Source organism: Nicotiana tomentosiformis, chromosome 8 (assembly GCF_000390325.3).
Source record: "Nicotiana tomentosiformis chromosome 8, ASM39032v3, whole genome shotgun sequence".
In the NCBI taxonomy this organism is placed as follows: Eukaryota; Viridiplantae; Streptophyta; class Magnoliopsida; order Solanales; family Solanaceae; genus Nicotiana; species Nicotiana tomentosiformis.
In genome coordinates, this window is record NC_090819.1 from 126,946,197 (window position 1) to 126,974,184 (window position 27,988).

Here is a 27,988-nt window from a genome sequence, read left to right on the forward strand (position 1 = left end):
TTTCTTATAACACTCTCCCTTGGATGTTCATAAATAATGTGCCTCGTTTAAACCTTACTAGGAAAAAACCCTATGGGAAAAAAAAATCTCAATGAAGGAAAAAGAGTACACATGCTTAGAAATACGCCTTTTGGTTGCCTCGTTAAAAACCTTGCAAACAAAACCCTGTGGGACAAAACCTTGTAAGGGAAAAAGAGTACAACACATATTACCCCGTGATGAGAGCATCAATTCACATCCCTGAGCCTTCACATCCTAATTTTGTACACTAGTTTCTTGAAGGTTGAAGTCGGTAGAGATTTGGTGAACAAATCAGCCATATTAATACTTGAACGAATTTGTTTCACATTGATATCACCATTCTTTTGAATATCATGTATGAAAAATAACTTTGGTGAAATGTGCATTGTCCTATCTCCTTTTATGAATCCTCCCTTCAATTGGGCTATGCATGCTGCATTGTCTTCATATAAAATTTTGGGTAGTTTGTCACACTTCAAACCACATTTGTCTCGAATAAGATGTATTATAGACCTCAACCATACTCATTCTCGACTTGCTTCATGAATAACAATTATCTCAGCATGATTAGATGAAGTAGCCACAATTGATTGCTTAGTCGATCGCCAAGATATGACAGTACCTCCACATGTAAACACATAGTCATAAAATAAGCCCATATTGGTAGTCTGATTAGATATCGCAATATGTGTTTGATTCCATTCCAATGTCTCCTTGTAGGAGCAGAGCTATATCTTGCTAAGAGATTCACTGAAAAAGTTATGTCAGGCCTTGTAGTGTTAGCAAGATACATTAGTTCACCAATTATACTAAGATATGGTACTTCAGGACCAAGAAGCTCTTCATTATTTTCATGAGATCGGAATGAATTTTTATTTATATCGAGTGATCTCACAGCCATAGGGGTACTCAATGGATGTGCTTTATCCATATAGAATTGCTTTAAAAAAAATTTAGTGTATGTTGATTGATGGACAAAAATTCCATCTTTCATATACTTAATTTGTACACTTTCCAAGATCTTTCATTTCAAATTCTTTCTTAAACAGTCTACTGCTTTAGAAAGCTCCCTAGAAGTTCCAATGATATTTAAATCATCAACATACACAACAATTATAACAAATTCAGATCCAGATCTTTTTATAAATACACAAGGACAAATTGAATCATTTTTGTACCCTTCTTTCAACAGGTCCTCACTCAGGAGATTATACCACATGCGCCATGATTGTTTCAATCCGTATAAGGATTTTTGAAGCTTTATTTAATAAATTTTTTGAAGACCTTAACATGCTTCAGAACAATTTAAATCCTTCAATGATTTCCATTACACGCATATCAAGTTTTTCATGTATTACCAGATTTAAATCTGAAATGACTACATCCACCACAGGAATACATGTCTCTATATAATCAATGCCAGGATATTTGCAAATCTTCTTATGACACAAGTCGTCTTTATGTCTATCGACTTGACTTTATTTTTCGTACAAGAACACATTTATACCTCCACTGGTTTTATACTTTCAGGTGTTGGGACTATCCGTCTAAATTCACATTTTTCAAGTGAAATCAATCTTGATTGCGAATTTTTTTATATATTTTGGCCAATCATTTATCTGTCTACATTCCATGACAGATTTGAGCTCAAGATCTTCGTCAATATTAATAATATTGAGTGCTATATTATATTAACAACATCGTCGACGATCATTTTATATCGGTTCTATTATTACCCAATAAATACATAACTTATTGAGATCTCTGTATCTCATTATTTTCAGGTACTTGAGCTTCTCCCATGAGGTCTTATGAAGTGTTATGTCGTGGTGCTCTTCTAGAGCACTTGCTTCCTTATTATGACCATCTTGAACATTTGCTCCTCTCATTCTTCAAGAAATTTTATCTTTGGAACCGATTAGTCTATTACGCTTTATGCGTGCCATAAAATATGTCCATCAGGGACGTTATTCTATTTGGAGCATTAGCAGCTGAAATGTAACATTTAGCTTTGGGTCAGCAAATTCGTCTGGCAATAATTTACAAATGAATTATCACTTGAATTTCAAGTTCATATTTTCTTGTACGAGGATCTATATGTATTCATAATAATTCATTTCGCATATCAATTTCTTAGCTGCCCATTTTCTCCCTCTAATGTTGGGATCACCAACACATTTCTCAACCTTCTTTGGGAACCCATCTTTGTGCATTGTGGTGGCATAATTAAATCATATAGCACATCCATATTTCTAGATGAAAATTATTTGGTTCCTGACTCTGAACCGATTGTGATATGGAGAACTTTTCATAACTTGGCTAGAGGCGTACAAGTGCTGCTATATATTAAATAATACATCTCATATCAAATTTTATTTTGGGAGTTTTGTTCTCATAACCAACGGTTTAGCTATAATTGGAAGCATACAATTTCTGCTAAACCAACTTGGATTTAAACCAGTATTATCAAGATAAATAATCATAATTTATATTCTGGAATTTTGCTCTAATAATTTGAGTAAGTAACCTTGCAAAAGTCAAACTGTAAGTTGAACAAATGCACATGTGACCATAGAATAGATGCATCTATTAAAATTATATAGTAATAAAAGCTCCACATGGTAGGTGACTGGGCCCATATATTTATCACCTTTTATTTGCTCCAGAAATCAAGGGATTCAATCCCAACCTTAACTGGTATATCATGAGAATAAGCAGCATAAGAGAATTCTTGAAGAATCTTCTATTTTTTCAATATATGTCAATTTAATTCTCAATTAATTTTTTGCATCATAATTGAACCGGGATGGCCAACCGGTCATGCCAACTAATATTTATTTCAGTAAAGCTCAAGTTTACTTGTGACATGTGATTGCATCATCATGCATACACTTGTGTAGTACAAATAGAAGAAAAGTCAGGCAACCTTTCGTATTTAGCCGGTATGATTATAGTAATATAAAGATATTCAATCTTCTTTTCGTTTATAGTCTTAATATGCCAACCACTTTGGCTAATATATTTGTAAATCAAAATATTTCTTTTGAGACTTACTACAATATTAATGTCATGAACAATTTCATTCATCCAGATAGTAATAAATTAGTTCTTTCAGAGCTCTTAAATAATTTCTTGCTTTAATTTTACTTTTAATAACTTTCATAAGGCATGACAAAATATTTCGTATCATATGCATGCGACCAATAATATATTCATGTAACTACACAGTAATATTCATTATCTTTCTTTGTCTCAAACCTCCCTTAGAAGTGAGTTGTAGTATTTATCCAACTATGCATAAGTACATTATTATGCATAATCTTTATCACATATATATTTTCACATTCACTTTCAAAAATGAGTCTGCATTCTCAATGTTTATCACAAGTCACATTCTCTTCAAAGAATGGAGTATAATCATAGCGATGTGCTTTATTATTTATTTATTTTCATACCAATTTGATGGTAAACATTGTCTTGTTCTCCATTTTTATAATTACCATAACGATGACTATTATTATTTTCGTCTTTGGCACGCCCACGTTCATTGGTCAACCACTTTTCCTCATTTAGACTTATTATGCATCGCTATTATATTCACTTCAAGAATGGAGCAAATCAAGTGGGACAAGCTTCATGCTTTTTCATGAAAAATATATTATTTTTCTTTAGTCGTCATTATATCATCAATATGATGCATTGGGACTCAAACCCAATGTCTTACCTATATAAAGGCATGTTGGGCCATAATAAGTTGAGACTCGAACCCAACTCTTACAATCATGGAGTATCAGGACTCAAAACCCGATATCTTATCCTCATGATGCGTTGGGACTTAAAACCCACCGTCTTATCCTTAACCTTTGGCATAATAGGCCATAGTGCAACTGAGACTCATCTCGGTCCTCTAAATATGCTACCCACAGGGCCACGTATAATGGTTTTGCATAAAACCATTCTGTTATAACAATTTTATAAACATTAGCACTTCATCAATTATGATTATAAAACTCATTGCATGTAGTTTTTACCTCTTTAAGATAGAAATGAGATAAACTATTTCTTATAGACTGAAAAAATCTAGACCACAGTATATTATGTTAAAAATGACAAAAATATGTAAGTTATACAATTCCTGAGTACTTCAAACGTGTGAGAACAATTTCATCGGTACTAATAACTCAAACTTTGTTACTATTATCAATGTCACTAACAAAAAAAAATTAAGCACAAAAATATATCTGTTATAAAATAAATGCAACTTAGTAAAGCATGAACAAGACATGTTGTTATGAAATAAAAGCAATTTAGTAAAACATGAACAAGAAATGGAGATAGAGAGAAGAAATAGATTTTCTTCTTCAATTGTGTGTATTTTCTATCTATTATAAGGCTTTTATATAGGCATAAAAAGTGAAGAAAAATATGTCATTGAATATATCATTAAGCATAGAAATATATCATTGAATATGTCATTAAGCATTTGAGAAGATCATGGAGGAAGAGTAGACATCCACCATAATTTAATTTTTCTTATAACACTCCCCCTTGGATGTCCATAGATATTGTGCCTCGTTAAAACCTTATTAGGAAAAAATCCTATGAGAAAAAAAATTCTAATGAAGGAAAAAGAGTACACATGTTTAGAAATACGCCTTTTGGTTGCCTCGTTAAAAAGGCCTTGCAAGGAAAACCCAGTGGGACAAAATCTTGTAAGAGAAAAAGAGTACAACGTGTATTAACTTCCCCTGATGAGAGCATCAATTCACATCCTTGAGCTTTCGCATCCCAATCTTGTATACTAGTTTCTTGAAGGTTGACGTAGGTAGAGATTTGGTGAACAAATCTGCCATATTATCACTTGAACGGATCTGTTGCACATTGATATCACAATTCTTTTGAAGATCATGTGTGAAAAATAACTTTGGTGAAATGTGCTTTGTCCTATCCCCTTTTATGAAACCTCCCTTCAACTGGGCTATGCATGTTGCATTGTCTTCATACAAAATTGTGGGTAGTTTGTCACACTTCAAACCACATTTGTCTCGAATAAGGTGTATTATAGACCTCAACCATACACATTCTCGACTTGCTTCATGAATAGCAATTATCTCAGTATGATTAGATGAAATAGCCATGATTGATTACTTAGTCGATCGCTAAGATATGGCAGTGCCTCCATATGTAAACACATAGGCTGTTTGAGATCGAACCTTTTGTGGGTCAGATAAATACCCAGCATCGACATAACCAACAAGATCAGGACTGCAATCATTACCATAAAATAATCCCATATCGGTAGTCCCTTTTAGATACCGCAATATGTGTTTGATTCCATTCCAATATCTCTTTGTAGGAGCAGAGCTATATCTTGTTAAGACATTAACTGAAAAAGTTATGTCAGGCCTTGTAATGTTAGAAAGATACATTAGTGCACCAATTGCACTAAGATATGGTACGTCGGGACCAAGAAACTCTTTATTATTTTCATGAGGTCGGAATGGATGTGCTTTATCCATATAAAATCGCTTTAAAATTATTTTAGTGTATGCTGATTGATGGACAAAAATTCCATCTTTCATATACTCAATTTGTAGACCAAGACAAAATTTTGTCTTTCCAAGATCTTTCATTTCAAATTCTTTCTTTAAATAGTCTACTACTTTAGGAAGCTCTAATGCTTTAGGAAGCTCCCTAGGAGTTCCAATGATATTTAAACCATCAACATACATGGTGATTATAACAAATTTAGATCCATATCTTTTTTTAAAGACACAAAGACAAATTGAATCATTCTGGTACCCTTCTTTCAACAGGTACTCACTCAGGCGATTATATCACATGCACCCTGATTGTTTCAATCCGTATAAGGATTTTTGAAGCTTTATTTAATAAATTTCTTGTAAACCTTAATATGCTTCAGAATAATTTAAATCCTTTAATGATTTTCATTATACGCATATCACGTTTTTCTTGTATTGCCAGATTAAAACCTGAAATAGTGATATCCACCACAGGAAAACATGTCTCTATATAATCAATGCCAGGATATTTACAAATCTTCTTGTGACACAAGTCGTCTTTATGTCTATCGACTTGACCTTTTTTTTTCCGCACAAGAACACATTTATACCTCCACTGGCTTTATACTTTCAGGTGTTGGGACTATCCGTCCAACTTCATAATTTTTATGTGAAATCAATTTTCATTGCGTATTTTTCATTTGGCCAATCAATTATATGTCCAAATTTCATGACAGATTTGAGCTCAAGATCCTCGTCAATATTAATAATATTGAGCGCTACATTATATTAACAATATCGTCGACGGTCATTTTATATCAGTTCTACTATTACCCAATAAAGACATAACTTATTGAGATCTCTTTATCTTATTATTTTCAGGTACCTGAGCCTCTCCCATGAGGTCTTATGAAGTGTTATGTCGTGGTGCTCTTCTAGAGCACTTGCCTCCTTATTATGACCATCTTGAACATTTGCTCATCTCCTTCTTCAAGGAGTTTTATCTTTGGAACTGATTAGTCTATTATGCTTTATGCATGCCATGGACTATATTCATTATGAACTTTATTTTATTTGGAGCATTAGCAGCTGAATATGACATTTAGCTTTGGGTCAGCAAATACGCCTGGGAATATTTTGCAAATGAATTATCGCTTGAACTTCAAGTTCACATTTTCTCATACGAGGATCTCGATGTACTCATAATAATTCATTACATGCATTACTTTTTCAGCTGCCCATTTTCTCCCCCTATTGTTGGGATCACCAACACATATCCCTAGTCTTATTTGGGGATCCATCTTTGTGTATTGTGGTGGAATAATTAAATCATATAGCACATTCATATTTCTTGATGGAAATTATTTGGTTCCTGACCCTGAACCGATTGTGATAGGGAGAACTTATCATAACTTGGCTAGATGCGTACAAGTGCTGTTGTATATTAAATAATACATCACATACCAAATTTTATTTTGGTAATTTTGTTCTCATAACCAATGGTTTAGATATAATTGGAGGCATATAATTTCTGCTAAACCAACTTGGATTTAAACTAGTATTATCAAGATAAATCATCATAATTTATATTCTGGAACTGTGTTCTAATAATTTGAGCAATCAATCTTGCAAAAGCCAAACTACAAGTTGATAACAAATGCACATGTGACCATAGAATAGATGCATCTATTAAAATCATATAATAGTAAACGGTCCACATGGAAGGTGACTGGTCCCATATATTTATCACCTTTTATTCGTTCCAGAAATTAAGGGATTCAATCCCAACCTTAACTGGTATATCATAAAAATAAGCAATACTAGAGAATTCTTGAAGAATCTTATATTTCTTCAATATATGCCAATATAATTCTCAATTAATTTTTTTCGCATCATAATTGAACCAAGATGGTCAACCGGTAATGCCAACTAATATTTATTTCAGTATACCTCTAATTTACTAGTGGCTTGTGATTGTATCATCATGCTTATACTTGTGTAGTACAAATAGAAGAAAAGTCAGGTAACCTTTCATATTTACCTGGTATGATTAAAGTAATATAAAGATATTCAATCTTCTTTTCATTTATAGTCTCAATATGCCAACCACTTTGGCTAATATATTTGTAAATCAAAATATTTCTTTTGAGACTTACTACAATATTAATGTCATGAACAATTTCATTCATCCGGGTAGTAACAAATTAGTTCTTTCAGAGCTCTTAATTGCTTTTGTACTACAAGATCTTTTGTCACACCATCCATATAATGAATGTTTCCTTCACAAAGAGAATCATATCATAATAATTGTCATGTTCAAAATCATCACAAGCAAAATAATTTCTTGCTTTAATTTTGCTTTTAATAACTTTCATAAGGCATGACAAAATATTTCTGGCGCATCACATGCATGCTGTGAGCACCTAATTTTTTACCGTGCTTGAATATTTTCCGCTCCCATCTTTCCACGCGTGTCCCCACTCTTTGTCCCTCAAGCGTGTTCCCACTCCACTTTTCCTTGTCCCCCACGCTTGCCCCCCATGTTTGTCCCCCACACTTTGTCCCCCACTCACAACTCCTAACTCTTTTCTTCCTCATGAAAAACGGACAAAAGCAGCCCCAAAAAGAGGAGAGCTGAATCCTTTTCTTCCTATAAGAAAAAGCATAAAAATTCTAGCAAGGAAAACCAAAAAAGAGACCTCCAAAAACCCAGCTCAAAAACAGCCGAAAATCACTCAAAAAACGGCTCCAAAAGCACCTGAAAAAATAGCCCTTTTCCAGCAAACATTTGCTGTAAAAATAGCCAAAAAAGCGACGAATCGCAGCTGGAAATTCCAGCCCCCAGAAGGCAACAAAACAGCCCTTGAAACCAGCCTCAAATCACCCAAAAAATACCCTAAAACTCGGTTGTGTTACTGCTGAAAATCAGCCCCAAAAATACTTTTTTTTTCTTCCTCCAAACAACCATCAAAAGCGGTAATACACAGCTGCCGATAATCCCTAAACAGTCATTAAAACTAGTCACGAAAATAGTCATCGTCCAGGTCGGGAGTGGTGGTATTCCGTTCCAATCAAGTAGAGTTCGTCGCCGTCGTTCGAGCTACGATCTTGGTTTGAGATCCCCGTATATTTAGCTCAAGTTTTCTGGCCAGTTGTTTTGATCGTTGATTCAAAAATCTGACCTTCAATGGAGTTTCTTCATGTTTAAAATAAAGAAAGTTGCTACTAAAAGGTCATACTATACTTTACTTATCTTCTAATTTTCAGATCTTGTGTTGTGGGTGTTTGAGTTGTTTTGTTTGATTTCGCTTGTTTCTGTTTTGCTGCTTACGTGATACTAATATTTTGAGCCTTCCATTTGTGATATTTTCTTGTTTAACTGTAGAATCAATATGAAAATTTAAGTGTTTGTTTGCTCTTATTAATTGTCATAGTATCTTGTTTCATGTTAAATATGGTTTATGCGAATTCATTATTGATGTAAGTTGTCCGTTTGGTTAAGTTGAATTAACAGATGTTATAAATCGGTTTGGTTGATTTCTTTCCGTTGGAGTTAAAACTGGGAATAAAGATAATATTGTTTGGTCATGAAAGCATTTGGGTTAAAGGGATTATTATTATGGCATAGAGTAATAACAAATCATATTAGTTAGCCCATTCCTTATAAATTAATAAATCGTCCGAATCTTCCTAACTTTAGTAAGATAATTGAACTTGTTAATGTATCAAGAGCTGATCATACGCGTATTATCCACAGTCATTGCTCCATAATTCTCATGCCTCACAATAATCTCAAAATTAGTTTAGGAAAAATAATTCATAATAATCGCTAGTATTAATAAATCTATCATCGTGATTATGCACACATTCGTATGACATAATTGAGATTTTCAAAATTAAAATAGAAGTATGCGTTCGCGCAACTTTGGGCAAAAACAATCTTATATAATAAAATGTTATTAATTGTGTACACGTACGCGTAACATGATTTCGGCACAATAAACAAAACGGATTCACACACGTGATTTGTTTCAAAGATAATTTCATATTTTAATAATTAAAAGCGGATAGATAAAACGTGGAAATAAATAAATTACAGTTTATCCAAAATTAACTTAAGCCAAGTGGTAGTCAATAAAGCGACCGTGCTAGAACCACGAGACTCGGGGAATGCCTTACACCTTCTCCTCGGTCAACAGAATTTCTTATCCAGACTTTGTTTTCGCAGACCAATAATAAAAGAGTTAAATCTTCCTTTGATTAGGGATTCAAATAAAAGGTGACTTGGAATACCCAAAAATCAATTCCAAGTGGCGACTCTGAACAATAAAATAATCCCTATTTCAAATTGTCACTTTAATTGAAAAAATTCTTTAACCCACAATTCAAAACACATTATTTATCTTTTGGGGGGTAGAAAAGGGGTGTGACAGCTATAGCGACTCTGTTGGGGAACTTCAAGAATTCGAGCTTGTACATTGACTTTATTTGGCTTTATTAATTTTTGTATATATTGTGATTTATTTGTGACTAATGTGCTACTTGTCCACTCTTTTGATATTGTAGAACTGTACATATAAATTATATTCTCTCTCGCATCCCACTGGGTCTTCTGATAATTAGTTATATTGTGTTTGCCTACCAACATCACAAAAATTTTGTCTTGAGATAAAGCCAGTTAGCCTACCAGCTTCTGGTGAAAGATTTAGTCACACATGTTTAGGCGGGAGAGCCGTTAGCTAGCCAGTACTGTTCTACTACTGGTAATGCTTGACGCTCCTCGGCTCGAGTTGTCCGCCCGGGTAAGCCAGGTCTAGATACCATATCCTTTAGAATTTACAAACTTAGAAGAACAAGCCACGAACAATGAATATCCCTAGTAGGCTGCGCTTTATTTGCATCATGTGCATTTGACTTAGCAGCGCTCGACTCATGGGCCGAGTCTGTTTTAGGACAGGTACCTTGTTGAGACCATTATGTCATGTTATGTGCTACTTGTTGCATTATTTGGTAGGCTTGCATGTCGACCGACTTTAGCATATATCGGTTGAACGAAGAGAGAAAAAATGGTGTGGTTTAGTGCATATGGTTTTTAAAGATTAATTTTCATATAAAAAAAAAAGAAGAACATAGTCAATTTTTACCGAACTACGCGGGTCTGATTCTCACCGAATGTGAGATACGTAGGCAAATCTCATCGGTTTCGCTCCCAATTTTTAAAAATCCAAGAAGATATTTTCCTTTAATTACTTCTTTAGAAGCTAATTTTTTTTTTGAGACCAAAAATCCAAAAATATTTCTTCCTTTTTAAAAAAAAAAGTCTTTCTTCCAAAATCCAAAAAAATATATATATATTTTCTTTCTTTTGAAATTTTTTTAAAAAAAAAAAAATTCAAATATATATATATATATATATATATATATATATATATATATATATATTTTCTACTTTAGAAGTTTTTCTTTCACCAATTCCAAAAAAAAATCGATTTGTTTTTTTGCTAGGAAATTTTGTCGGATTAATTGTATATAAAAAAGAGTTAGTTTATCTATTTTATTTCTGATCCACCGAACTACACAGGTCTGATTCTCACCCGGAAAAAAAAACCAAAAATATTTGCTTTCTTTTTAGAAGTCTTTCATTTGAAAAAAAAATCAAAATCCAAAAATATGTTTTTTCCTTCTTTAGAAGTTTTTCTCCCAAAAACAAAATCCAAAAAAAAAAATATATATTTTCTTTCTCCTTTAAGAATTCTTCTTTTCAAACATTCCAAAAGAAAAAAAGAGCTAGCTTAAGTACTTTGTTCCTAGTATTCCTGAACTACGTAATGATCTGATTCATGCGGCGTCATGATACGTAGGCAATCCACATCGGATTCGATCATAGCCATAAACAAATTGAGTATAAAAAAAAATCGAAAAAACATTGAGTGAAAAAAAGAAAGAAAGAGAAGGAGTGACAAAAAAATAACAAAGAAAAACAAAGAGCGAAAAAACAACAAAAAAAAGAAAAAAATCAAGATATGAAAAAAAATAAAATCAAAAAACAAAGGAAAAAAGAAAAAAGAAAAAGAAAGAGAGAGAGAGCCTCCAGAGATGGATTACCCTGTTGGTGAATCATACTCGATCTTGTTCCAATGCTAGATGTGAATACCACTCTGGAGCAGTCAGACATGATACAGAAGACTGTTAGACTCTTAAGAGAGCAGTGAAAGACATCATCAATGTCAAGGAAATAATGCTTAGGGATGAAGAGGCCCCTAATATGATGAACAATTCTCTGCCTACTCACACCAATGGGCTAGTAATCGGAATGATCTGTGAAGATGAAGAATTTGATCTGGCACTGAAGGCCATTGCAGCCATTGCCGAAACAGAAGAGAAACCTAAAAACGGGCGCCAAACCTGAAAAGTTCTCTGTCATATGGGAGTCTCGGTAGCCGGTCTTGCTATCTTTTCTGCGTCCGAATTATTTCAGGATCTAATCCGAATATTTTTACTTCACTGCTTTGCTTTCTGATGTAAACCCTTCTATCTTAAAAACTTTAATAAAAAAAAATCAAATGAAATTAATATTTCATTGTCGGGGAATGTTTCTTTTCTTAATCTTGCCACTTTTCTTATTCTCTTTTTAGTTCTGTTAATGCAGATTTTAATGACATGACATGCTTGCGGACTTCATGCCCAGATCCTAAAACGCTATCAGACTCCGAAATAATAGATCAAGAAATAAAATATTTTGAAGACAAGGCTTGTAAGAAACTTGGAACGAAGTTGAGATTCCCTCTCTTCGGATCATTGTTGTAGCTGGGATTGAGGATAAAGATTGGGTCAAGAACCGATTGAAATAATTGACACTGATGGATGAAAAATAATTGGCCGTAATTTGCCACGGGCAGTTGTGCCAACAAAGAATGGTCCGTGTCTACAACAAGAAAGTGCGGCCCAATAAATTTAAAATAGGACAACTCATTTTGAGACGTATCCTCCCAACTCATGAAGAAGCTAAAGGAAAATTGGCTCCAAATTGGAAAGGTACATACATTGTAATGAGAATACTGCAAAAGAGAGCGTTGTACCTGGGAAGCAACGAAGAAAGTGTCCCTGAAACAACCGTCAACGCGGATGCAGTCAAAAGGTACTATGTTTGACCCTCTATATAGCATTAATGTTCTCTGATTGGGATGATAAAGGCTTTCATTCTCGTTATCCAAACACCATCAACCCTTTGCTAACCCTTTTGAGCCGGTTACCTTTCTTTGATTACCCTCTTTGGAACATGAACATGTTATTTTAAAAAAAAAACAAATAAAAAGAAAAAAAAATGAAAAAAAAAAAATCAAACAAGTTCATGTTAATCGAACTACGTTCGACTTGATTCCGAAAGGATACGTAGGCAGCCTCTCTCTGGGGTTCAGTCACACCAAAATAAAAATTTACATTCCCCCAAAAGTTGAAACTGGGGGCAGGTGTTATAATGGTTCGGCGATGGTTTCGCCTGAGAGGTTCCAAAGTTGTAATTCAGTCCAAATTCTTTTTACCCAAATCCTTTTCAAGCCCTTCCGATCAATCAATGTGAATGTTCAAGAATTGGAGCATACAATCACTTAGATCTGATGCCACCAAAATGAGAGAAATAAAATGAGAGAGTTTTATTGGTGAAAACCCTCACGGGCACCATAGGGCGATGACGAGCAAAGAAAATGAAAATGAGAGAGTCTTGTTAGTAAAAACCCGCAAAGGGCACTATAAGCCAATAGTGAGAAGAGAATTGAGAGAGTTTAGCTGGTGAAAACCTGCAAAGGGCACTACTGATCGAAAAGAGGATCTTCACAGCCATTGGTATTGATAATCTTGGGCAAGGTTTCTAGGTTTCGAGGCAAAAGTTGTGATGAATTTCTAAGAGTCGGACGGTTTACACAGATCAGACATCAAGTCCAAAAGGCATGTCATGTTCATTGAAGTCTGCATATACTCCAGATAAGTCATTCTTTCCTTCCCCGAAAGGGATACCTCTTGTCTAAATTCATTTTCCATTCCATTGTTTGTTTTTCTTCTAATCCATTTTGGTCTAACTCTGTTCCAAAACTAAGGCAAAGAAGGGATAACAAGACTGATTTACAGGGCTTTAGTTTGATACAAGCTAATATGCAAAAAAGGCACCCAGACTCGGCAGCGACATCAAGTCGACTCCGACTAGCCATGGCGGCTAATGCTTAGAAATCAAAAACTCTTGTAAAGATGAAATCAAATTCAAAGTGCCTACAAGGAAAAATGAAGTTGAATAGGTTAAGTCCCAAGTGGCTAACCGTTTTGGCAAAGTTTGAAAAGCTAAAGGTTCCCCAATTCTTAGAAATTGAAAGTTTTGGAGGAAAGAAGTCGAAAGTGAAATTCCACAAAGGCAAAACAAAGTTGAAAAGGTTAAGTCCCACGCGACCAACCGTCATGTAAAAGTTTGAAAAGTCAAAGGCTCTTTGGGGCCAGACATGCTTGTGGTATTCAGAAAACATCTAGTGGCAGGTTGAAATCATCATCAAAAGAAGATGGGCACAAAGCTAAGCTTCCAAAGACATCAGGGCCACAAACTGACCACTATTTTCAAAACTCACAATTTTTCTTTGTTTGCAGCATGAACAAAACAGTGAAGAATAGTGATTTCTAAAGGACGAATGTCTCCAAAGGTAAGTTTCCTCAAAATCTCCACTTTCCTTTATTTTTAGCATGCATAACTATTGTTCATACCTCTCATTTTCGTAGCTTAACCTAGGTAGAACCTTTTTGCCTACGGGGATCCAGATCATAGTTCCGGGTAGAAGCACTTTTCGCCCAGGCTATTTTATGTAGCTTAACCCAGATAGAACTTTTTTGTCTAGGGGGATCCAGCTTATAGTTCCGGGTAGAAGTACTCTTCGCTCCTCTTGTTTTTCGTAGCTTAACCCAGGTAGAACCTTTTTGCCTAGGGGGATCCAGCTTATAGTTCCGAGTAGAAGCAGTTTTTGCCCAGGCTGTTTTACGTAGTTTAACCCAGATAGAACTTTTTCGCCTATGGGGATTCAGCTCATAGTTCCGGGTAGAAGTACTTTTTGCCCAAGCTGTCTTTCGTAGCTTAACCCAGATAGAACATTTTCGCCTAGGGGGATCCAATTCATAGTTCGGGTAGAAGTACTCTTCGCCCAGGTTATTTTACGTAGCTTAACCCAGGTAGAACTTTTTCGCCTAGGGGGATCCAGCACATAGTTCCGGGTAGAAGTACTCTTCGCTCAGGTTGTTTTTTGTAGCTTAACCCAGGTAGAACTTTTTCACCTAGGGGGATCCAGCTCATAGTTCCGGGTAGAAGTACTTTTAATATTCTTCTATTTAAATAATTTGAGGACGAAGATTTCCCCATAATTAACTTATGATTTCATAGAGTGGAGGACACAAAGCAAACCACCCATTTTATAGATGTTAAGCAGTTGTTGGGCTTTGATAAACAAAGCAATTGTTGGGCCTTACAGGGAGGGTCCACTGAATTTCATTGTTGGACTTGTATTTAGAAAGTGGATCCGCCAAGTTACAGGGACTAGGATAGAGAAATAAGAAGGGAAAGGTCTAGTGAAAATAAAATTTTGTAGTAACCAATTAAAAAAGAAAAACTTACACAAATGTCCCAAATAAGTCTCAACTTACCAACCTCTAACCATTAGTCATAGATTTACAACCATACCAAGCACATAAAAAAATTGAAAAATCAAATAAATAAGGTTCTTTCTCTCAAAGAACTACATGCAAAAATCGCCTTCCATATTTTTAAGCGTGATTAGCAACATTAGGTGCAGGACGGAAAGGAAATTTTATGGATGAGGTAGCAAATAAGATGATGAAATACAAAAAAAAAATACAATATTCCAAAAATCTAAGAAAAAAAGAAACTTTTTCAATGGGTATAGTTGAAATTCATTGAAAACATATAGATAAGTCAATATACAAATTTGAGGAAGGTTGGAGGTGATTTGGACTGGTTTTGTATCAAAATTTATAATTAAATCGAGTTCAAAAAATTCTTCTGCGACCCATGTATCACGCATGTATCTCACACACAGGTATACATGTGATACACAATTGATACAAATATGATACATATGTGATACACAAATGATACACAGTGTGATACACATATAATTTTTTTCATGTTCATTTTTTATTTCGAATTTTCAATTCAAACCACCTCAAAACTTCACCAAATCATTCCAAAACTGAGATTCAAGCTCCTTAAGATGTACCCAATCTATTCTAATAACACCCACTTAAAAGAAAGCAAAAATTTGATTTTTTTTGCTACAAATAGCTAATTAGCTAATATTAGTAATATTTAGCTAATATTAGTAATATTTTATGAATTGATTAATTTTTATAAAGATCTATTTATAAATGGACATAGCTGATAGTTTCTCATTAAAAATAGCCAATGTCATGGTATTTCAAACTTCACAGATGTATCTGTCAAAATGAGCTAGCCCCGCTCAACCCAACTCTGGCTTCACTACCCATGGAATTTGATGGCTAGGGCGGGCATACCCAACTTTCGAAAGGGCCTTAAAATAGCCGGCATAACTCAGCCTTAAGCGGGCTGAGGGCTAGTACGGGCTAACCCTTAATCTCTTTTTTTTGTACGAATATTTTTTAATCTATATTTGAACCTAAAATTATACAAAATTTGTTAATATTCTCAACATATGATGATGTGTAAGTAAATAAAAATTGTAAAACTATAAACTTTTACAAAGACAATATGTAAGTATTATATAAAACTTCATAGTACTCAAGAAAATTAATTTTATTTGCAAACTGACGAATTTAGTTGTTAATAAAACTTTGTAGTTGTCAGTAAAATTTCAAGAAATTTTCAATCAATAATCGAAATAAAGTAAAAGACACTCCATAAAAAGAAATCTTAACCTAAATCACGGACATATTCAAATCAATAAATACCTACTCAACAGTCACATATGTATAGAATATGGTTAACAGTAAAAGAAACAAAATAAGCTGAAGGGTTCCTAATAAACCAACAATTCTTATAATTTGTTGAAATAGATTTTGTTGCATTAATAAAGTATTGAGACTGTACAAAACACAAAAATTAATTTCAACTACGACATAAGAAATATAAAAATCAAGTAAATTCCTTTTTAAGAAACCATATCTCAGCAACTTAACTCAAATGACTCATTTATTTAATTATTATCTATGAGTAGAATTTGTCTCTTTTGACTCTTTTTAAAAAAATTATTTTACTTTGATATTTGAATTATATTTTTGGCCCACGGGCTGGCCCCCTCAGCCAAGCCTCAAGGGTCGACGGGTTAACTTGATTCCGGCCTATAAGCCACCTCACTTTTAAGTGGGGCTAGAAATATTTAGAGATTTTTTCTTTTCTATACAATAATTGAAACTTATTTATCAAAATTGTTCTAATTTTGTATATTACCCGCCCTAAACAAGTATTACTTACAAATTATATACATTCTACCTTAAAAAGCTCTCAATCTATTATTAGTGCCTTCAATCAAGGGATTTAATTACACCATTTTTCTTTTTTCTCTCCCCTCTCCCCTCTTCTCTCCAGATCGAACTTATATTTAGGAATTTCTATTTGATAATTGTTTTAAAATACATCCGTCAAAGCCATGAGATATTGCTGAAGTTGTCATCTTTCTTTTTTTGGGTCTTTTTTTTCTTTATTTTGCTGGTGAATTTAATCTGCGTCCTCAGCTTGCCTAGGGCTTTCCAATCGACTGAAACCTGAAATAAAAACCCCAATCACAGTAGGAAACCATCAGAAATTGCGTCGTTTATTCATAAATTCTCGCTGAAAACGAAGAACATTGGGAAAAGGGCTACAAAGAAGTACTTAAAAGATGGACTTTACAATCAAGAGAAGGTAATGTCTCCAAAAGCAGGCGACGAAAAACCTCCATTGAATGTTGCAGCCGAACTAAATTTAGTATCTCCTCAAACTTCAGAGAATATAAAATCAACTGAGAAAAGAACAATATATGGTACATCAACATACAATTAAAAATAAATTTCGTATAAATTTAATGCAAATTTAAATATCTACAACAACATACATAGTGAAAACAAATTTCATACAACTAATTATATATTATACAACTTATCTACAACTTTCATACATTATTTCTACACAGTTAAATAAAATTACAATATCATACAACTTAAATATAATTTTTATACAATATGTCTTTTGTATATATTTTGTATCTAATTTGTATATATTTTGTCTGTGGTGTGTGCTTCTTCCTCTCTAAAATTCCAATTAAAACTTATTCTCTTAATACAATTTTGATACATATGAACAATTTTATGTAAACAGACAATATTGATAACTTGAATACAAATTTTATACAACAATTCATACATTATACAACTATTTTTCAACTTTCATAAAATATTCAAATCAAAAATATATATAACTATAACAGAATACAATTTACATACAATTATAATACAACTTTACTACAATTTCGTAAGTATATTGTATGTCATGTCTTCTTATTCTTCTACTTCGAGTTTCAATCTGAAATTCAGCCAAAAAGAAGTCTAATCTTCACCAAAACACCCTCAAAATTGAGATATAAACTCCAAACAATATTCCTAATTGTTTGCAATAACACCCAATCCAAACAAATAATGGTTTTTGAAAACTCAAATTCAATTTCAAGGCTTCAAGGCTTTTTATTGACTGTCAATGGTGGAGAGTCAAATACCTTCAAAATTTATTGATTGACAAATTCAATTTGAACACCAGTTGTACAACATGAAAGTAAATTGCTAAGTTAAAACAATTGAAATCCATTGATGAATTCCATTAAAATTCTATACAACAAGAAAGCATAAAAAAGATAGAGAACGTCAAATAAAGAAAAATTGGGGAAAAACATATATATATATATATATATATATATATATATATATATATATATATAGAGAGAGAGAGAGAGAGAGAGAGTGGGCAAGTATAAAGGGATAAGGAAATAACTGATATTCCTTATTCAATTCCTAATATAAAGGGATACTCATTTAAAACTTATTTGTATATAATTGGTAAATTATATATGACCATGTAATTAAATTAAAACTTGAGTAGGGAGGGTAATAAAATTTCAAATAGTGTTAATTACCCTCAAAATCGGATAACAATTGAATTTGTTAGTGCTTTAAAGGATATGCAGATTAATTTGATACTAAACGATAAATTTGATAGCAATTGAAATAAATAACGATAAATTAACTGCAAACCACACGAATTGGATAATTTCAGCCTAGGAAAGTTGGCCACCGTCGAGCTGAATGTACTTTGATCGACAACAAGACACCAAAGAATAAGAACTTAAAGAATAACTGTAATGATTGTTTTTGAGTGTATGTTACAATATGTTTTATGAATTGTCAGGTCCCCTTTATATATTATGGGAGACCTACTTTTAGGGTATTATTGTATTGTTCTATAAAAGGTAAAAAGTCATTGATTTGTTGACTGTTGGTCCCCCTTTTTTGGTATGTTCCGTGATTTCCGCCGCAATGTCCTGTTCGTTGTGGGAATTTCGGACCCTTGTTGGATAAGCTAGCAATAGTTTCCTTGAGAGCTTTAAACCGGGACCGGTTATGACCTCGGTAAACTCGAAGGCATGTCTGGTGGTTTCAGTGGCTAATTCGGCAAGGCAGGAGACGATCTATGGGATTTTATCACCATCTCTCGATCCCGGCCTATTGTGTTGGATGCTCGGTCAAATTTCGAGTTCTATTTTACCCGTATACAGATAGTCCCCTCATTTTTCGGAGAGTAAATGACGAGAAACGATATGAGCTCCCAATTCTCACTTTAATAAATCATGACGTAAGCGATAAGAATAATTGAAACGTCCCGTCGGTCCAGTTTTTAATGCATTAAACGTTTGTCAGTCGTTGGTCGACCACTCCCAGATGTGAACCGTCGCTTGAAAAACTATAAATACCTCTTTCTTTGTCCATTCAAACTTTACATCCAAACCTTATGCCCTCGTGTCTAAGAGATTTCAACACTTCCAAGTTCTTTTGATTTTTCATAAGAGTTCTTCATTCGCCAATCATCCATTGTTCTTCACTTAAACCTTCTTTCCTTTACTTCTCTTCCATTTTTAAAGAAATGGCGAATACCTCAAAATATGTTCCCCAAAAAGAAACTCCATCTGCCTTGTGACAGGTTGTTGCGAAAAATATTTCTTTTGTCGCTGCCGAGGAACATGGACCAGAACCTCCTCTTAAAATGTTCATCCCCTGGGGATGCCCGATTAGTGTTGATTTCAAAATCGAAAAGCCCTCCCCGGTACCATGTCGGTGTGAGGCGGTCTCGGGGTATATCTGCTCGGTCACCGAGGATGTTCTCTCAGAGGTAAAAAAGGATTGCAACTGGGCCAACAAACATGTAATGGTCCCTAAACCCGACGAAGCTATCACCACCCATGTGGAGAGATTTTTAAGTGTTTACACTTATCCCTTTACGCTGGGTCCTTTAGACCCGGTCATCATTGATTTTTGTAAAAGATACAATATGACCCTCGGTCAAGTTCATCCTTCTTTCTGGAGGATTGTAATCCTCCTCTATTTTTCCATAAACAAGATTGAAGGATACTTTTTTACCATCGACCATCATATGCGCCTATACAGTCCCCGACTCTATCGAGGGGGACTGATCAAGATCGCCCGTCGGGCTAGTAAGGCCCCATTCTCGAGCATCGATGAAGATCGAGATCGAGGCTGGCTAGACCGATTCGTACGAGTGAAGACCTCGGATTTGATCCCAGCCGAGCAAATGGCATTCCCTGAAAAGTGGAACATGTTACGTAAGTATGCTCTTGCTTTTAAGTTTTACTTTATTGCTTTTTCTTTTCTCATCACTGTTCTATGGTGGCACAGCTGTTGCTCGAATCCCGGATGCAGTTCCTCGACTCAAGCAATAGTTCAAGGGCATCGTATCTCAAAGGCCCTATTCCGAGCTCTCGTGGCATGAGCTTTCAAAGGGCCGATGGTTGGCTTGTTCCCATGGTGAGATCCTTTTCGTAAGTGACATTTGGTTTCCTGTTTGCACGACTACGTTCTCACTTTTTTCTATTTCCTTTTGCAGGTTTATCAAAAGACGTTATAATGAGCCCTACATCCGGTAGTGATGATTTCCCCACCAAGCCCCCTGCTCCGAGACAAGATAAAAAGAAGAAAAGGAAAAGGGCTCCGAGTTCTCCGAACCCTGAGAAAAAAAGGCCAAGGAAAAGATTGGCGCATAAACCCAAGAAAAGAACCATTGTTCGAGCACTGCCTGCGGACTCACTCTATCGATTGAGGGATGAGTCTGAGGGGGAAGGAAAAGCCTTCTATCTAGAGGCCAGTGTGCCGCCGCAGCTCGTAGGGCAAGGGGCCTCCAAACCAGGGGGAGGTGAGGCCGATCTTCATCAAGTCGGGGAGGCCGAGGAGGAGGTAGGAACTGAAGCTTCCCGGTATGCGGGCAAAGCCCTGCAAGAAGCACTTGGCCAGATAGATATTGCCGAGTAGCCCTCGTTCAAAGAGTCAATGTTCAACGAGGCCCCATCGAAGGAGCGCATGAAGCGGATGACCTTTTTCGCGGCTTTTTCGATGTCGTGGATTCGTCGGCTACGGAAGATGTCACATGGTTGGGTGGCTTAGAGATACCGAGGAAACGCCAATCCCCGGATGCAAACGGACCTTCCTCGATCCCAAAATTAGTCAGTAAATTCCCTACCCCAAGTGCATATCCCGATCGAAAACGTACCATTTTTATTTCCCTTCTGGAGGACGCCTATGTTCTTTTCGCCCCCATAGAGGTGGCTAGTTATCTTCAGTGTCTGGTGACCGAGGATGATCAGGCCAAGATGAATGAGGTGGGTGCACCCTGCCTTATCAACGAAGCACAACAGGCGTTGAACCGGTAACTTCATGCTTTCCTAAGTGATTTTTTGATTTACACTAAGATTATTTTGTAGATAAATTAGTGTTTCTCTTAGTGCAGGTAGGCCTCATTGCTTCATCATGAGACCTTTCTAAGGTACCAGGATGAGCTAAAATAACTCGAAGTTGAAGTTCGAGAGCTCACTGAGAAGAGAGGCGCCTTTAAACTTCTTAGCGAGCAGTTCGAAGAGGAGGCCAAGAACCTCCGTGTCGAGCTGGAAGTTGCTCGAAGGGAACATGTTGATTTGGTCGAGCAGGTAAAAAATTTTAAGGTTAGTGATGATGAATTTGATTCGCTGACTGATGGTCAAAATCCACAGGTCCAACAAAAACTCAATCGGATTGACCAGCTCCGAGCTGAAATGGATATAGTTAAAGCTGAGACCGATGAATAGAGAGGCAGAATGGATTGTCTGGCATCGGGAAAAGAGGCTGCTCGGGCACAACTAACTTTGGTTGAAATCCAGTTTAGAGCGGCAAAGGAGAGGGCTGAGGTTCAGACCAAAAAGGTTGAGGAACTCCAATCCCGGTTAGGTTCGGCTATCTCAGATCGAGAAAGTCTGGACAAGGAGCTTAAAACGGCCATGTCAGAGGTCGTTGTGGTCAAAGCCGAAGTTGGCTAAATGGCGGCCCAGTACAAAGCCAATACCGAGATGGCTCAAGACCTTGTAAAAAATATAGTTGAGCATATGAAGTGGCAATCCTGAAGGGAGATCCTCGAAGAAGTTCAAGCTTGGGGTTTTGATTTATCGGTTGAGATTAAGGATACCAAGGTTCTCGAAGCTGAGGCCAAGAAGCTGGCCTATCCCGAGGAGGAAGATTTCGAGGACTCAAGTGGGTCCGAGGGTGGAGAAAACCTCGGGAATCCCGGTGACGAGGCGGGCTCTGGCCAAGATCAAGCTGCTTAAGTGCCTTTGTTTGATTTTGTTTCTTTTCTTTTTGTATTTAGTACTTTTTGTCAAGGCCGTTTGGCCTTTGTAAAGATTATACTTCATAAATACAAATTTTCTATTTCTCTTTGATAATTCTCGAGTTTTTCCTTTGCCTTTCTTTTTATTTTTTGCAAAGATTGAAATGCCTTAGCATTGAATAGCCATGTTCGGAGTTTCGAACAGGTTTTGCCTTTGATTTCATTTTTTCTAAGGCATCGTGGGGATCCGGTATGATCGGAAAGTTTTTCCAAAGTACTTATAATTCCTTAGATTATAATTTGCCGAAGGAACCTTTTATTACGGGTTTCGGACGTCTCCGAGCCGTTTTAATATAGTCGTAGCCTTTAGTTTAGGCGACGCTAAATAGGCTTCGTGGCCTCGGGTTTCAATATCCTGGAATGGCCGTAGCCTTTTAGTTCGGGCAGTGCCAAATAAGCTTCGTACCCTCAGGTTTCAATATCCCGGAATGGTCGTAGCCTTTTAGTTCGGGCAGTGTCAAATATACTTAGTGCCCTCGAGTTTCAATATCCCGGAATGGTCTTAACCTTTTAGTTCGGGCAGTGGCAAATAAGCTTCTTGCCCTCGGGTTTCAATATCCTGGAATAGTCGTAGCCTTTTAATTTGGGCAACGCCAAATAGTCTTCGTGCCCTCGGGTTTCAATATCCGGAATGGCCATAGCCTTTTAATTTGGGCAACGCCAAATAGGCTTCGTGCCTTCGGGTTTCAATATCCCAGAATGGCCGTAGCCTTTTAGTTCAGGCAATGTCAAATAAGCTTCGTGCCCTCGGGCTTTTATATCCTCGAATGGTCGTAGTCTTTTGTGGCAGTCCTCGAGTGATGTGACCCTTAGGCTTGATATCTTCGGGGAGCCAACTGAAATATCTTTGAAAGGACAGGAACTTTTATCCATAAGGCATAGACTTCCTTTCAATTTTGTGCTTAGTATACAAAGTTAAACTTGTATTTTGTGTCTAGGCTCGGGTGATCTATGTGGGTACTGTTCAATCAACTGTTTGGCATTTATAGAGAATCTTATTAACTGAGCCTAGATTGTTCGAGCACAAGAATAAAAAATAATCCCCCCGGATTATGCCCCCCTCCCCCGTGTTCGGGGTTTGTCGTAGATAAGCCTCGAATACTATTGACTTCGATTATAAGTTAGCACGATTTCATTGTTGTCTCGTTAAAAACCTTGCCGTAAAATCCATTTTAGACAAAATCAGATCAAGGGAAAAAGAGTGCAACGCGTGCTTTCAGGCCTAAATAATTGTGTTGGGTACCTGCAAGTGTTAGTAAAAAATGTGGTTGAGTAAAAGAAGGTGATCGAGATCGTACCTTAACAGTAATATCGCTTTAAGTGAATTATATTCCAGTTGTTTGGTAGTTGTTCACCGTTTGTTGTTCCGATTTGTACGACCCTTTTCCGGTGATCTCAATAATCTGATACGGACCTTTCCAGTTAGGTCCTAGATTTTCTTTGTTCGGATTTCGAGTGTTTAACGTGATCTTCCTCAATACCAAGTCTCCGACATTGAAGTGTCGAAGTTTGGCTCTTCGATTATAATATCTCTCGATTTGTTGTTTCTGGGCTGCCATTCGAATGAGGGCGGCATCACGTCTCTCGTCTAGTAGTTCGAGACTTATGTTCAGGATCTCGTTATTTGCTTCTCCGATAGCATATCGGAACCTGAGACTCGGTTCTCTGACTTTGACCGGTATCAGAGCTTCAGCACCATAAACCAGCGAGAACGGGGTGGCCGCAGTACTAGACTTCGAAGTTGTATGATATGCCCAGAGGACTTCGGGCAGGATTTCCTTCCATTTTCCTTTGGCGTCAGTCAACCTCTTTTTGAGGTTTTGGATTATGGTTTTATTAGTGGATTATGCTTGTCCATTTCCACTAGGGTGATAGGGTGTTGATAGGATCCTTTTGATCTTATGGTCCTCGAGAAACTTGCTTACTCTGCTGCCAATGAACTGTTTCCCATTGTCTAACACGATCTCGGCAGACATTCTGAATCGACATATAACATGGTACCAAACGAAATCGATGACCTCCTTCTCAATGGCCTTCTCATATGCCTGGGCTTCCACCCATTTAGAAAAATAGCCAGTCATAAATAAAATAAATTGGGCCTTATCGGGTGCTCGTGGAAGCGGACCAACGATGTCCATCCCCCATTTCATGAATGGCCACGTTGACAAGACCGAATGCAACAGCTCTCCGGCTAGATGAATCATCGGAGCATTCCTTTGGCACTCATCACATCTTCGTACGAATTCCTTCGCATCGTTTTCTATGTCGATCCAGTAGTAACCGACCCTGATTATTTTACGGACCAATGCTTCGGTACCTGAATGATTTCTACATGTGCCTTCGTGAATTTCCCTTAGAACGTACTCGGTATCTCCCGGTCCTAAACATATTGCGATCAGGCCATCGAACATTCTTATGACTAAGGTTCCATCCTCGGACAAACTAAATCGGGCTGCCTTCGTACGTAGGGCCCTCGATTCCTTTGGATCCGAGGGCAATTTTCAACTTTTCAGGTATTCTATGTATTTGTTTCTCCAATCCCATGTTAGGCTCGTTGAGTTTATTTCGGCATGGCCCTTTTCGACTACTGACCTCATTAGTTGTACGATTGCCCCTGAATTGAGCTCATTGTCTTCTACCAACGACCCCAAATTAGCGAGGGCATCGGCCTCGTTGTTTTGATCATGAGGCACGTGTTGTAGAGTCCATTCCTTGAACTGGTGTAATGTTACCTGTAATTAATCCAGGTATCTCTGCATTCGTTCTTCTCTTACTTCCAACGCCCCATTAACTTAGTTTACCACAAGGAGAGAATCGCACTTAGCTTCTATCACTTCCGCCCCCAAGCTTTTGGCTAGTTCGAGACCTGCAATCATGGCCTCATATTCGGCCTCGTTGTTAGTCAATTTTATAGTTCAAACAGATTGTCTAACTACATTGTCCTTTGGTAGCTTTAACACGATGCCAAGTCCGGACCCCTTCGCGTTCGAGGCGCCATCTGTAAAGAGGGCCCAAATCCTCGAAGAAGTCCCCGAGTTCAATAATAATTCTATTTCGACTTCGGGTACCAGCGCCGGCGTAAAATCGGCCATAAAGTCTGGCAGAATTTGGGATTTAATAGCGGTTCGGGGCCGATATTCAATATCGTGCATGCTGACCTCAACATCCCACTTATCTATCCATCCCGAGAGTTCGGGTTTATGCATTATATTTCTTAATGGGTAAGTAGTCATAACACGTATAGGGTGGCATTGAAAATACGGTTTCAACTTCCTAGAGGCGCTTAGCAAAGAAAACGCCAATTTTTCTAGGTGAGGGCATCTAGTTTCGGCATCACCTAAAGTTCTGCTAACATAGTAAATTGGAAATTACATACCTTTTTCTTTCCGGACCAGGACTCCACTTACCGCTATCTCCGAGACCGCCAAGTATAGGTATAGTTGTTCGTCTATCTTCGGCGTGTGGAGCAGCGGTGGGCTTGATAGATATCGCTTGAGCTCTTCCAAGGCCCGTTGGCATTTCGGAGTCCATGAGAAGTTACTCTTTTTCTTCAATAATAAGAAGACTCGGTGACTCTTATCGGAGGACCTCGAGATGAATTGTCCTAGAGCGGCTATGCATCCGGTTAGCCTTTGCACAGCCTTTACGTTATCTACAACTGTGATATCTTTGATGGCTTTGATCTTATCGGGGTTGATCTCGATTCCCTGGTTGGATACCATGAATCTGAGGAATTTACCCGATCCAACTCTGAACGCGTACTTCTTCGAATTCAGCTTCATGTTGTATTTTTTCAATACGTTGAAGGTTTCCTGCAAGTGTTTTAAATGGTCCTCTGCTCGCAGGGACTTAACCAACGTATTGTCAATGTAAACCTCCATTGATTTTCCTATTTGTTCTTCGAACATCCGTTTTACTAGGTGTTGGTAAGTGACACCGACATTTTTTAACCCGAATGACATTACGTTATAACAATATGTATCGTATTTAGTGATAAAGGAGGTTTTTTCCTGATCATCCGGGTTCATCCATATTTGGTTGTACCCGGAGTAGGCGTCGAGAAAAGTGAGGATCTCATGGTCGACCGTGGCATCGATCATGCGATTGATGTTAGTCAGAGGAAAGGAGTCCTTGGGACATGCTTTATTCAAATCTTTATAGTCTACACACATTCTTAATTTATCCACTTTCTTAGGAATTACCACTACATTTGCTAACCAATGCGGATATTTAACTTCCCGAACGGACCCTATTTTAAGGCGTTTAGATACCTCATCCTTTATGAAAGCATGTTTGACCTCGGACTAGGGCCTCCTCTTCTGCTTGACCGGGTGGAACTTCGGATCCAAGCTTAGTTTATGAGTGGTTCTTTTCGGCGGTATCCCAGTCATATCGAGGTGGGACCAAGCAAAACAATCATTGTTAGCTATAAGAAATTGAATGAATTTTTCCCTGAGCTCGGGGTTTAACCCTGTGCCCGGGTATACCTTTCGATCGGGCAAGTGTTCACTTAGTACGACTTGCTCCAGTTACTCGAACGTTGATATTGTAGCGTCGGAATCATCGGGGGCTATGAAAGACCTCGGGACTCCATAGTCGTTGCTCTCGTCTATCCATCGCTCATCCGATTCTGTCGAGGTTGGTATCAGTGATTGCGATTTGGCCCCATTTTCGACCACCGAATTCAGACCCTTAGATACCGAGAGTGTGGATGCCAAGATCTCCTCATCGACCGCGAACATCCCCCCCAGCGGCCGGTTGGTCCCCGTAAACTGTTTTGATTCCTTCGAGCGTTAGGAATTTCAGCACCTGGTGTAATGTCGAGGGTATTACTCTCATGTTGTGAATCCATGGCCTTCTGAGCAAAGCGTTGTATCTCATATCCCCTTCGATTATATAGAACTTGGCTTCCTGAATGGTTCCGATAACGTTCACCGATAATGTTATTTCCCCTTTAGTGGTCTCACAGGCCATATTGAACCCGTTTAGGACTCGGACTACAGGTACGATCTGATCTTGTAGGCCGAGTTGTTCCACGACCCTCGATCTGATGATGTTGGCCGAGCTACGTGGATCACTCAACACACGTTTAACTCGATATTTATTTATGAGTACCAATATTATCAGTGCATCATTGTGGGGCTGTGCGATCCCTTCTGCGTCTTTTTCGTTGAATGACAAGGTTCCTTCCGGTAGGTAATCTCGAGTTTATTTCTCCCTTGTGATGGAAAGTTTGGTGCGCTTCAACATCGGACCTTGGGGGATGTCAGCCCCACCGATAATCATGTTTATGACGTGCTGAGGTTACTCTGGTTCGTTTCGTTTATTAGAATCCCTGTTCCTAAAATGGTTGTTGGCCCGATCACTGAGGAATTCTGGGAGATGTCCGTTGTTGAACAACCGGGCTACCTCTTCCTTTAATTATCGACAATATTCCGTTCTGTGACCGTGAGTGTCGTGATATTTGCACATT

General features: G+C 37.1%; 1 protein-coding gene across 1 annotated transcript; it reads left to right on the top strand.

The window, feature by feature from the left end:
• Positions 1-21,949: 21,949 nt before the first annotated feature.
• LOC104106670 (uncharacterized) lies at positions 21,950-22,453 on the top strand. The gene is made up of 2 exons (XM_009615269.1): positions 21,950-22,131; positions 22,255-22,453. Exons 1-2 carry the CDS (start codon positions 21,950-21,952, stop codon positions 22,451-22,453), a joined length of 381 nt encoding a protein of 126 aa, XP_009613564.1.
• The last annotated feature ends 5,535 nt before the right edge of the window (positions 22,454-27,988 follow it).

Bases quoted from the DNA above. Each gene is read 5' to 3' on its own strand.
- LOC104106670 (XM_009615269.1), top strand. From the start codon at position 21,950: ATGGATTGTCTGGCATCGGGAAAAGAGGCTGCTCGGGCACAACTAACT. The intron at 22,132-22,254 runs GTCAGAGGTCGT...GCAATCCTGAAG, and splicing joins AAGGAGCTTAAAACGGCCAT to GGAGATCCTCGAAGAAGTTC.